The 12,789-nt window shown below is 52.5% G+C and overlaps 1 protein-coding gene across 2 annotated transcripts in view; it reads right to left on the reverse strand.

The window, feature by feature from the left end:
- The window catches only part of col16a1 (collagen, type XVI, alpha 1), a 212,184-nt gene that overhangs the window by 51,408 nt on the left and 147,987 nt on the right, over positions 1-12,789 (reverse strand). For both annotated transcript variants that reach the window (XM_052036512.1, XM_052036513.1), the window contains exons 36-42: positions 11,716-11,742; positions 10,297-10,374; positions 9,338-9,397; positions 9,154-9,225; positions 7,202-7,255; positions 2,524-2,568; positions 702-818 (exon numbers count right to left, since the gene is read on the reverse strand). In XM_052036512.1, coding sequence (XP_051892472.1) covers positions 702-818; positions 2,524-2,568; positions 7,202-7,255; positions 9,154-9,225; positions 9,338-9,397; positions 10,297-10,374; positions 11,716-11,742 — 453 coding nt within the window. The remainder of the gene's footprint in view (positions 1-701; positions 819-2,523; positions 2,569-7,201; positions 7,256-9,153; positions 9,226-9,337; positions 9,398-10,296; positions 10,375-11,715; positions 11,743-12,789) is intronic.

Raw genomic sequence — 12,789 nt, forward strand, 5'->3', positions numbered from 1 at the left:
CGTAAGACGATAGTTCTTTGGAAGAAGTGACAAGAGAAGGAGCTTCCCACCCCAGAGAGTGCTGAAACAAACAGCTCACATGCTTTCAACATGAAGCTGAAGTATGTGAGGGAAGGGAGAACGGAAAGGCCGAGGGGAGGGGAGAAGGTGGGCGAGGACTAGAAATACCAGCAGAGTTTACCTCACTGAACGGTCTGTTTTAGTGCTAGATCCGCTGCCATAATTATACCCGTGCTCAAGAGACACAACCTCTCCTCATTCTCCAACCATTGTGGCCCTGATACCGTCCTTGTTGCTGTCTGCTACATTCCTGGCAAGGCCAAAGGTTGGGCTGGGGTGTAAGGAACTTCACACAGTGCGACCTGAAACTTCACCCTCCTGTTTCGACCCTCCAGTTATAAAGACCAGGAGCTCATTAGCTTCCTTGATTATTTTTCATTCTGTGGATTAATGAAGCCAGGTTTCCCTGTGAACCTCCCTCGTTCCTATTCCTCCATCCACGATGGGTGTATCTGTACTCTCACACCTCAGGCAGGTCCCTCTCAGGAGGTGGAGAATGGCCGCCTCCCCAGAGGTGACCTAGGAGGAGAACCTTCCTCTGGTTGACTTTCGGACACAGAGCTGTGAGGAGCAGACATGGAAGGGGTCCAGGAACATGGGTGCTGGATGGCAGAGACAGCATCAGAGAGCTTCCCACTGACCTTCTCACAGTGGTCGACGGCAGCTGCCCCAGGAGTGCCGTGTGGTGTCTGCTCCACCTTGGCCCCTGTTAATGCCTGGGCACCTGGGAATCCGCTGCTGCAGTTACCGCAGAAAGCCTGCGGAGAGAAAACATATCAGAACATCAGGGAATGAAGAGCAGGACCAAAGAACTCTGGTATGTCATCAGCAGCAGCACCAGAAATAAAAACGGAAACAAACATTGGCTTTTTCTGGAGCAGAAATCTTCTGGGAGCACAGGATTTACCCTGGGAAAAAACAAGCTTCATCAAATGACTGGGAGGCAGCTCAATGCCAAGATAGAGGGTATCCAAGGTCCAACTTAATGAAAGAACTGGCTTCATGAGCTGAAAAGCCTTTTCCATGTCCTCCGTTATCCTGTAATCTGGGAAGTGTACCTGGTCATTGGTATTGGTATTGGTTTATTATTGTCACTTGTACCGAGGTACAGTGAAAAACTTGCCTTGCATACCGATCGTACAGGTCAATTCATTACACAGTGCAGTTACATTGATTCAGTACAGAGTGCATTGAGGTAGTACAGGTAAAAACAGTAACAGTACAGAGTAAAGTGTCACAGCTACAGAGAAAGTGCAGTGCAATAAGGTGCAAGGTCACAACAAGGTAGATCGTGAGGTCAGAGTCCATCTCATTGTATAAGGGAACCGTTCAATAGTCTTATCACAGTGGGATAGAAGCTGTCCCTGAGCCTGGTAGTACGTGCCGTCAGGCTCCTGTATCTTCTGCCTGATGGCAGTGTACCCCAGAAAGTGCTGGTGAAGTGCTGAAAGTGCACACCATAGAGTGATTGAGGGGTTCAGTGAAGTAACAGCGTCACTCAGTGATGCAGAATATGAGCACTTCATTGGCTGGTAGGAAACCCGAGCAGGTGAAGGGAAGCCAGGTTGTTTGGGGAGGTGACCCAGCGAGCCATGGTCACCCGCACTGTGAACCAGGCTGGGAGACAGCAGTGGTGAAGGCCGGCCGGGGTCCACAAAGTGCCGGCTGCAGGGTTCATCATTCAACCTCCCGTTTTCACTTGTCTCTACCTGCCTCCTCACCCACTACCACATTCCTGCTATTGGCTGCTCAACCTGTCCATCATCACAGCACCCCACCTTCCTCTGTCATTCTGAAAGCTGATTGGATGAGTCACAACTAACAGTCATATCAATCTCTTTCACCCATCTGCTACGGGTTATAGCTGATAATTAACATTTTCTCCAACAATTCGTACAAACACAGGAATTTTCTGAATACAGGATTTTACTCTCCGATGCAGGTCCTGGGGATTAATCCTCAGTGCCTCATGAATCTAGTGGAGCCCTGGGTAGTCGACAGCTCCACAGTGTCTCACCAGAAGCACTGATTTGTTCCCAGACCTGGGACTGCCACCTGTTTGTATGACGATGTAGTACAGTTACAGGCCTGAACCTCAGGCTGTCAGTGACGCACAGGTTCAGTGTGGATAACGTGGGGTTACACAGCTTCTTAATGCTGCAGTGTGCACAGGAAATTCCTTTCACCTCTGCTTTGCAACAAAGGTTGTAGTTGTTTTTTTTAAAATACACAAGTTGAAAGCTCTGTTATTCCAGTAAGTAAGGAGCTCACTTAAACACATGATAATAACTGGACATCAATTTCCTGACACACCAGGGTTTAAGTATTTTTTCTGGCTCTTCAGGAGAGCCACTCCACTCACCCTGCTCGAACCCTGAGGTTTAACTTTCCCTGTTTATATCCAATTCCCACATCAAGTATGAATAAGCATCTTCAAAGTCTTTCTCGGGAGTGTGATTTTACCTTGAAAAACGAATTGTTCCTCTCAGCAACCAGTGACAGCGGAGGCTGAAACACAAAGAGCAGCTTGTAAAATCACCATTTCATTCCAACTGAGAACTAGAACCTGAAGAAATCCCACTTCACAGACTTGAACACAGGAACTTCACCGGGAAGGAACTTGAGGAAGGGACATAACTGGCCTCCCACGTTACCCAAAGTTATTTGAAGGCAAGCAATAAAGTTTCTCCTGGTACCCAGCCAACATTATTGCTCGGCTATAACTGAAACATCATCAGGGGAGTCACTGCCGTGTCTGGGGGTCACTGCCGTGTGTGGGGGTCACTGCCATATGTGGGAATCACTGCAGTGTGTGGGGGTCACTGGGGGTCACTGCCGTGTGTGGGGGGTTACTGCCGTGTGTGGGGGTCACTGCTGTGTGTGGGGGTCACTGCCGTGTGTGAGGGTCACTGCTGTGTTTGGGGCTCACTTTCGTGTGTGGGGGTCACTGCTGTGTGTGGGGGTCACTGCAGTCTAGGGATCGGCTCCTGTTCTTTTAATACATCAACACCGACACATCTGGAATCCCTGATTGGCTGAGTTTCTCAATGATGCTATGTAAATGCAAATTTTCTTCCTTGTTCACAGGGTTTTGCAGTCCCGTGGGTGTGATGGAGGACGTGACCAGATCCACCCCACTTGTGGAAAAGCAGCCTTCACCTTACCCCTGTCGGACGGTTCCGATCTCCTTGTCCTCAGACAACAAGGAGGACTAACTTCCACTCCAGTTTTGTGGTTCTGAGGTGACTGTTGAGGCCATGGGTAGCTTGTGAGGTCGTAGAGTCACACAGTGCAGAAACAGGCCCTTCAGCCCAACTCATGCATGTCGACCGAGATGCCCGTATGAGCTAGTCCCATTTGCCCCTGCATACCCACATCCTGCTAACCCCTTCCTACCCGCCACTGGTATATTCCTTCCACCACTTTACCCAGGGTCTCTCTGTGCCTGTGATGCACAGCCTCCAGGTTCTCAATTGCCATCCCAAATGCTCTTTCTCTGCTTTGAGCAGTCATGGGCCCGAGATTTCAATAAGTCAGTGGGGATGTTGCATTTCTTCAAGGAGGCAGACTGCACATCCTTGAATCTTTCTCTGGGTCCATCTGGTAATCTCCTCCTGAGGGCAAACTCGGAATAGGCTGTCTGATTTTGGAAGTCTGCCTTTGGACATGTAAACAACATGGCCTACCCAGTGGGGCCCACTGAGTGCCACTGGGACCCCAGTACTGGGAGTGTTGGCCTGGCAGCAGATACTGTCACTGGCTCATTTCTCCATCCAGTGAGTTTGCAGGAGGTTGCGTCAGAAACATTGGTGGTATCTTACCAGTGTCCTGAGGTATCTGCTGTGTGAAGTCCAGCTCTCAGAAACATATTTGACAGGGGTCAGTGCTGCCCAGTAGACCGGGAGTTTTGTGCCAGGTCTGAGGGCTTGACCTTCAAGCACACTTCTCCTCAGTCAACCAAAGACTGTGAACCAGCATCGACCTGATGGGCCAAATGGGTTCCGATGTTATTGGAGAAATATGAGAAGGAAGTGGTGGACTTTCTTGCCAAGGTTTGCCCTCACTGGGAGGTGGGTCCCGAGAAATGGGAAGTGGCCCACATTATCCAAGGTCTCACCATGAACCTTTGTCATACAGGGGAGTGAGATGCAGCAGGAGAAGGTTGCTGGAGGACCTTGGTCCTGTGGATGTTAGGTCTATCCTCTCGTATGCTTCAGTGAGTGAACTGACGATGTCTTGGGGCAGGGCCTCTGAATGCAGCAGTTTGTATAATGGGTTCTTAGCAACAACATTAGTTGGGTGTTATGTGGACATGCCTTACACCTGCTCATGGATTTCTGTATTTTTGATCTTGGCCCAGGATACATGTGGAATTGGGGAGTGTTCCTGCTGACTGATCTCAGTTTCCACTGCTCCCTTACACCCCAGTCAGAGCAGAAACTGGAACACCTCATCCACCCCTCACTGTTTGATTCCCCAGTTATTGCCTGGTGAGGAACCAGTTGGCCTGTAATTTGAACCAGCTGACAAGTTCATGAAGTCCCTTCTTGGGGCCTGAAACAGAGCAGAAAATGCTGAAAGTATTCAACACGTCAGGCAGTCTCCGTGGAGGGAGAAATAAAGATAACGTTTCACTTCAGGTCAATGACTTTCATCCGATGTGCTGAGTACGTGCAGCGTTTTCTGTGTTCACCTCAGATTTCCAGCTTCTGCAGTATTTTGCTTTACTGTTCTCGAGTTCTGTTTGCACAGGAGTGTGATCAGTGCAAAGCAGGCGGTCTGGGAGATCCGAGCTGGGATGGACCACTCACGCAGGTAAACACTGTGCAGCCATGAATCTGTGAATACAGTGGCTCGATGTAGGGCGTGGGCTGGGAGCTGCCACAGAGAGACCCCACTCTTTGTGCTGGATGTGTTTATCCCATTTACACATCATGCCACAAGATAATGGTGATTTTATTGCAAAAGCAGATCTCTGGAAATAGTATTTGATTCTCCCTGTTCTCAATGTACCCACTTAAAGTCAGGGGGGCGGCTCTGACTTGAAGCAACAATATAACCAGGTCTTATTTGCAATGACTTTGGAAGTGACCTCACAGGGACAAGAATAGATGACCACATAAACCACACCTGCCATTCCGCCTTCCTCAATGTTCTTTGTCACCTCCTCCACAAACTCAGTCAGACCTGTGAGACACGACCTTCCCTGCACAAGATGGCGCTGACTCCTAATCAGTCCCTGCCTTTCCAAGTGAACATAAATCCTGTCCATCAGAATCTTCTCCAACAACTTCCCTACCGGCCTGTAATTTCCAGCGTTATCCCTACTGCCCTTTTTGAACAAGGGGACGACATTAGCTACCCTCCAGTCGTCTGGTACCTCACCCATGGCTAAAATCTCCGTCAGAGCCCCAACAATCTCCTCCCTTTTTTCCCTCAGCATCCTGGGATAAATTCCAACAAGTCCTGTGGATTTATATATGCTAATGTGCTCCGATATTTCTAGACATGCTCCAGACCATCAACGTACCCTTCCCTGAACTCCCCAGCCGCCACAGCCTTCTCCCTATTGACTACCAATGAGATGTATTGATTTAGATTCTCGCTCATATCCCCTGGCTCCACACATGGATTACCTCTCTGGTCTCTGAGGGAGATTTCCTTTGCTACCCCTTGTTTCTAACTTATCAAAGGTTTTAAGATTCTCCTTAATCCAACTTGCCAAATTCATTACGTGACCCCTTTTAGCCCTCCTGATTTCTAAGTTCTCTCCTACATCCCCTATAAACTTCAAAGAACTCTTTCGATACCTATTTCCTATATCTGATATCACACCTCCTTCTTTTCCCTGATCAAACCTTCAACGCCCTTTGTTAACCAGGGTTCCCTCTATTACAGCGCCAGTGATCGGGGTTCGATTCCCGTCGCTGTCTGTAAGGAGTTTGTATGTTCTCCCGTGTCTGCATGGGTTTCCTCCGGGTGCTCCGGTTTCCTCCCACATTGCAAAGACGTACGGCTAGGCTAATTTGGGTTTAAAATGGGCAGCGCGGACTCGTTGGGCCGGAAGGGCCTGTTACCACGCTGTAAATAAAAAGAAGGAATTCTCACAAACTTACCACCTTTGCCTCTTACCCTGACAGGGAAATGCTGACTCTGACCTCTCATTTTTAAACACCTCCCACGTCTCAGATGTTGTTTTCCCCTCTGGCAGCTGCTCCCAATCTACCTCCCCCAGGTCCTGTCGCACACTATTGAAATCTGCAGTCGCCCAGTTTAGGGCCCTAACTCGCAGACCAACCTTATCATTTGCCATGACTACCTTGAAGCTTACCACTGTCACTGATCTGAAACAGTAACTCTGCTTCCCTCTCCACAGACGGCGCCTGACCTGCTGAGTGTTTCTGGCATTTTCTGTTTTTATTTCACATTTCCAGCATCTGAAGTTTTGCTTTTCGACAGACTGAGTTGTGTCCATTATCTTGCTGCTTAATCAATGCAGAGTAATGTTTAAAGGATGAATTGTGTGCTGAGGATCTGCACAGGAGGAACATCTGTATTATTTTGCCAACTTGCAAGAAGAGAAACGTTTGGATTAATTGTAAATGGACGGGGTAACGTTGGCACTGGGCACAGCTGGCACAGCTAACAATGAGCCGATCTGTGGGGAGGAGCCATGCCCAGAGGGACGGGCCGGGGAGACTGTTTCTTGTGGGTCTCAGAGACTGCTCCAGCTCCTCCAACACTATCCTGGGTGGAACTGGTCGGAACCAGGCTCCGACCCATCCCCACCCAAAGGCAGCTGGGGTTCAGGGCTCCCGAGTTCCTGGTTAAAGGGGGCCACTTCTGAAATGTGGGCACCCGGCTGGAGCCCCTCCTGGCATGGGGTCAGCTTCACCGTCAGTACTAACGGGGCGGCAGAGCCTCCAACACTATTCTCAGGGAGGTTTCATCCCGCTAAAGAGACCCGAGGGCCGTGAAGATCGACCCTTGGGACGGGACGAGTTAACCCCCTCCTGGAGGCTGCAGTTCTGAGTGGGGTGGGAGCATAGACAGGATGGAGCCACAGTGATAGAGAACATCGGAAGACATTCCCCTTATTCCTCGCACAGCCCAAACATTCCACGATGACTGTAGTACGTACCACCTCCCCTGGAAGTCCTGGCACACCTGGCAAGCCATCATTCCCTGGAATTCCCTGGAAAGGGAAGTGCAATGTTAGACGGATGGTTTAGCCCAGTCCTGGGGACAGCAGACAGCAGCGCGGACTGGGAGGGGTGGAGAATGGACCGTGTGGGGAGGGAGCTGCCAGTGGTGCCCTGCAGCCGGCCCTTGGTGGAAGGTGTGGTCTTTCAGTGGGGGTCTGCTCCCGGGAGCACAGAAACACCACACTGGTGAGTCCGTGGACGGACTTCACTTCAGGGTATGAACAATGTTTGAGTAGCTTTTGGTCATTTTTGTTTTTAATCCAAACCAGGCAGTTATGGAATGAGAAGGAGGCCATTTGGCCCATTTGTGCCTGTGCTAGCTTCTGGGAGAGAGCAGCCCACCTACAGCCTCTCTTCCCTGCGGGCCTGAAAATGCTTCACCTTCTGAGGGCGACGATCGAAGCCGCTCCCACCGCCCTTCCACAGTACATCAGGTGAAAACATTTCTCCGCATCGTCCATCCCATTCCTTGACAGCGTGGCCATCCTGGCAAGTGGTAGCCACGGCTACTCGGAACGATGGCTAAAGCAGGGGGTGTGCAGTGTGCCGAGCTCCACCGCAGTCCCCGGGCGGATCAGTCGCTGGGCCATGGGAGATGGGTCAGGCAGGCTACAGCAGGAAGGAGCAGACGGCCCCTTTATATCCCACAGATTCATCGTGCCCTTTCGACGGGAGGGAAGGGAAGGGGGCTGCGGAGGGGTGATACGAGAACGGTCAGACCTGAGTGATGTGGGGGTGGATGATGGGTGGTTCTAATGCATAACCAGGCACAAATGACACCAAGATGTCCAGCAGCCCACAATCTCAGCACTGAAAGCGGCGAACACATAAAACTGGTGTTACAGTGCAGGGTGCGGGGTGTGTCAGTGTTACAGTGAGGGTGTGGGGTGTGTCAGTGTTACAGTGCAGGGTGTGGGGTGTGTCGGTGTTACAGTGCGGGGTGCGGGGTGTGTCAGTGTTACAGTGAGGGTGTGGGGTGTGTCAGTGTTACAGTGCAGGGTGCGGGGTGCATCAGTGTTACAGTGCAGGGTGTATCAGTGTTACAGTGCAAGGTGTGGGGTGTGTCAGTGTTACAGTGCAGAGTGCAAGGTATATCAGTGTTACAGTGCGGGGTGCGGGGTGTGTCAGTGTTACGGTGCGGGGTGATTCAGTGTTACAGTGCAGGATGCAGGGTGTATCAGTGTTACAGTGAGGGTGCGGGGTGTGTCAGTGTTACAGTGCGGGGTGCAGGGTGTATCAGTGTTATAGTGAGGGTGTGGGGTGTGTCAGTGTTACAGTGCAGGATGTGGGGTGTGTCAGTGTTACAGTGCAAGGTGATTCAGTGTTACAGTGCAGGGTGCGGGGTGTATCAGTGTTACAGTGCAGGGTGCAGGGTGTATCAGTATTACAGTGCAGGGTGTGGGGTGTGTCAGTATTACAGTGCAGGGTGCGGGGTGTGTCTGTGTTACAGTGCGGGGTGTGTCTGTGTTACAGTGCGGGGGGGGTGTGTCTGTGTTACAGTGTGCGGTGCGGGGTGTGTCAGTGTTACAGTGCAGTGTGGGGTGTATCAGTGTTACAATGAGGGGTGCGGGGTGTGTCAGTGTTACAGTGCGGGGTGCAGGGTGTGTCAGTGTTACAGTGCAGGGTGCAGGGTGTATCAGTGTTACAGTGCGGGGTGCGGGGTGTGTCAGTGTTACAGTGCAGGGTGTGGGGTGTGTCAGTGTTACAGTGTGGGGTGCGGGGTGTGTCAGTGTTACAGAGCAGTGTATGGGGTGTATCAGTGTTACAATGAGGGGTGCAGGGTGTGCCAGTGGGCCTGAGGGTTGGCTTGCTGTGTGACCACTACAAGCTGTGCTGACACCACTGCTGGGCTGCATTGCCCCTCACTCCCCTCATTTCCCTGCCTTACCTGCCGTCCAATTCCTCCAGGGGCTCCGGGAAGACCGGGAGGTCCGGGTGGCCCGGGAGGTCCTGGGGGGCCCTGAGGAAGATGAATAGAGAAAGTCGGTTGTCATGTGAAGTTGGACAAACGTCAGTGGTTTGCAGTACTGTCTGAGCACCAGCCGCAGCCGGTTGTTGGGGGGGTAACTCACCGAAGGACCCATTGACCACATCACTCGCTCACCCGGGGCACCCGGAAGTCCATGTTCTCCCTGTGGAGGGGCAACGTTCAAGGCATTATGTCAGGTCTGAGCAACCACTGAACATCGACCCTCACCCATTCTCACATCCATTTCTGCTGAATGTCTCACCATCAAACGCGAAACATCCCACTAGGTAACCCATTCGCGCACTGCACCTTTCTGTGGGACTGTGTGCAACGTCAGTCAGCTGAACATTAAATGTCTGCTTGTGAGAAATGCCTATGATGGGCTTTTGAACTCAATGATCAGAAGTGTCAGATCAGAATCCACCCTCCCACAGCCCCTGCACAGTCTGCGGCCACGTCTACGGCAACACAACTGGAGTTCCACTGTTCGACGAGACTGTGACCTCACTCTACCTCCCAGCTTTTACCGCACTTCTGATGAGTAGAAACCTGTGAATTTGAGGTTTAAAATGAACAATTCACCTGGCAGCAGCCGGTGCTTGCCGGCAGTGTTCTAGCTGCCAGCAGCCCTGTTGTTGGGAAGGGTCCCATGCGGAGGAGTTGCCTCCATCCTTAGACCTGGGTCGCTCATCCTTGGGGCTTCACCAACAGAAATTGTTCCTCTGTCCACTCGGTTAACTTCAATATCTTGAAATCATCCCTTAATCTTCTATATTCCAGGGAACACATTCCCTGTTTGTGTAATTCGATCCCTGGAGTGCGGGGAGCAGTCTGTCAGCCTCCCACTGAGGCCAATGTGTCTGCTGCTCACAGCCATTTCAATTGTAATTAATGTGCTGGAAGTCCGATTCATTCTGATTCCTACACGCGGGAATTCTGCCCTCTCCGGCACCACTCATCCCATTGTTAGGTCCGTGCATGTTGATGACACCCCTGCATCGAACACCCAGAGCAGACCCTGGGCCCGGGGATCACAGTACTACACCACCACGTGGTACTTACGGAGGTCCCAGGGTGTCGTCCCTCTCCTGGTTGGGTCGGAGGTCCGTGCACACAGAAACAGGGTTCAGCCGCTGCTCCCTGTGGGGGAAGGAGCAGACTCAGTGATCTGACTATCCTACTTCGACAAGTGGGCAGGAAGGGTGGAAGTTACAGTCAAGGGTCTCGCCACGTCAGGGGTCCCTCCACAGCGAGGGTCCCTCCACAGTAAGAGTCCCTCCACAGTAAGAGTCCCTCCACAGTGAAGGCAGTGAGGGGTCCCTCCACAGTGAGGGTCGAAGGCTCCCAGGAAATACACCAGGGGTGACACACACACCTGGAATGAGTTGGCACAGTTCCATTTTCCTTCCAGTGCTGTTCCCACCCGGAGTAGGTCGGGATTGCAACCATTTCCCAGTCTCTCTCACCAGTCGGGAAAATTGACGGGCACTTCCTGGTGTCTGTGGCCTCTCCTCCCACCACCACCCAAACCCACCCACCTGGGGCAGACAGGTGACATCATCCCCCGATCGAGGCTCCGTCTGGAGTGAAAGAGGGCTCCCGGCCACGTTGTCCCGGGACACGTCCGTGCATAGTGCTGAACCGGGGAAAGGCATCACGGCATCTGTGACCTCTCCCTACCTTGCCCACTGATGTCGCGGACCCAACCCCTCCCCCCACAACCTGGGCACCCCACAACCTCTGACACCCTGCCCACCACCCCCACTGACCAGGAGTCCTGGATGTTCCGCTCTCAATCCCTCCCGAACCTCCAGTCTGTCCCACGCCCCTGCTCGACTCCCACCCCATGTACGGCGCTGGGTCACCAAGCCCCAGCTCTGCTGTCCGGCAGCCCTGGTGTGTCGTCCCCAGACCTGCGCCCAGCTCCGTCCTCGGGGGGTGCTCCCTGTTGTCGTATCGTTTGGCATTCACACTTCCACCGCCCTGGTGGTGGGGATGTCCACAGCTGCCCCCTCACCATGGGCAGGACCCGACCCCCACGGGCAGGAACGACGACCACGCCCCCTCCCTGATGGGACCCATCTCCCCCACAGGGACCCCCACCACGGACTTCGGCACTAGACACACAGGAGCTGCAGATGTGGGGCCCAGGACACACCGCTGGAGGACCCAGTGGGTCAGGCAGCATCTGTGGAGGCCGAGGGGACGGTCGACGTCTCGGGTCGAGATGCGGGGTCTCCACCCGAAACGTCGACCATCCCCCTGCCTCCACAGATGCTGCCCGACCCACTGAGATCCTCCAGCGGTTCGTGTCTGGCTCCCGGATCAGCCCAGTCTGTGCCGTGGGGTGTGAGGGGCAGGGATGGGGTCAGTGTGACACCTGCCTGAACACTGGCAGCACGAAGCTGCCCCTTCACCCACTGCCTCTGTTGGGAACTTTGGGATTTTCCCATAAATACAGAAACATAAAATACAACTTACCTTTTCACCTTTAATTCCAGCCGCACCCTAAGACAGGGATATAAAGGAAGAATGCTCTGTCAGTGGAAGAGTTCACAACTTGGGACTTTTATCGTGATGAGAGTTAACAAGCTTTGCACAGGCCATGGCCCACCACAGCACCTCCTCCATTCCCTCCAGCCCTTCTATTAAGCAGGTGGGACATGAGGAATCCCTTGACTCCCTGTACGAAACACCACTTGCTCAGCTTTGCTCCACTTGATACGCGCACTCACATGAACACCAGCCACTCACCGCCTTGTATCACCAGGGTAGGGGCGTCCAGGACGAGGGGGCACAGATTTAGGGTGAGAGGGGAAAGATTTAAAAGGGATCTGAGGGGCAACTTTTTCACGCAGAGGGTGGTGAGTGTGTGGAACGAGCTGCCAGAGGAAGTGGGTGAGGCAGGTACAACAGTATCATTTAAGAAGCACTTGGATAGGTACATGGAGGGGTGGGGCTTGGAGGGATACGGGCCGAGCGCAGGGAATTGGGACTAGCTGGGTGGGCACCGTGGTTGTCATGAACTGGTTGGGCCGAAGGGCCTGTATCCGTGTTGTGTTGCTCTGTGCCTCTGTTTATAGCAAGGAGAGTTTGAAAATTCACCTCCCGTTGTGTGAAAACCTGTTTTCTGATTTCACCCCCAATCGATCACAGGGCAATATTAGCCGCTTGCTGTGGAATTTTCCGCCCTTCTACCCATTACCATTGTCAATGGCTGGGTGCGATCACTGCCGGCGGTGAAGGGAACGCCATGGCAACAGGTGTACCGTGGAGGTGGGAAACTGAAGTACTGAGCAGGTCAGAGCCATCAGACATGGGAGCAGAATTAGGCCATTCGGCCCACTAACTCTGCTCCACCATTCGATCGTGGCTGATTTATTTTTCCCCCTCAATCCCATTCTCCTGCCTTCTCCCCGTAACCTTTGACACCCTTACTAATCAAGAACCTATCAACCTCCACTTTAAATACACCCAATGATTTGGTCTCCACAGCCGTCTGTGGCAATGAATTCCACAGATTCACCACCCTCTGGCTAAAGAAACTCCTCCTCT

This window comes from Pristis pectinata, chromosome 22 (assembly GCF_009764475.1).
Source record: "Pristis pectinata isolate sPriPec2 chromosome 22, sPriPec2.1.pri, whole genome shotgun sequence".
In the NCBI taxonomy this organism is placed as follows: Eukaryota; Metazoa; Chordata; class Chondrichthyes; order Rhinopristiformes; family Pristidae; genus Pristis; species Pristis pectinata.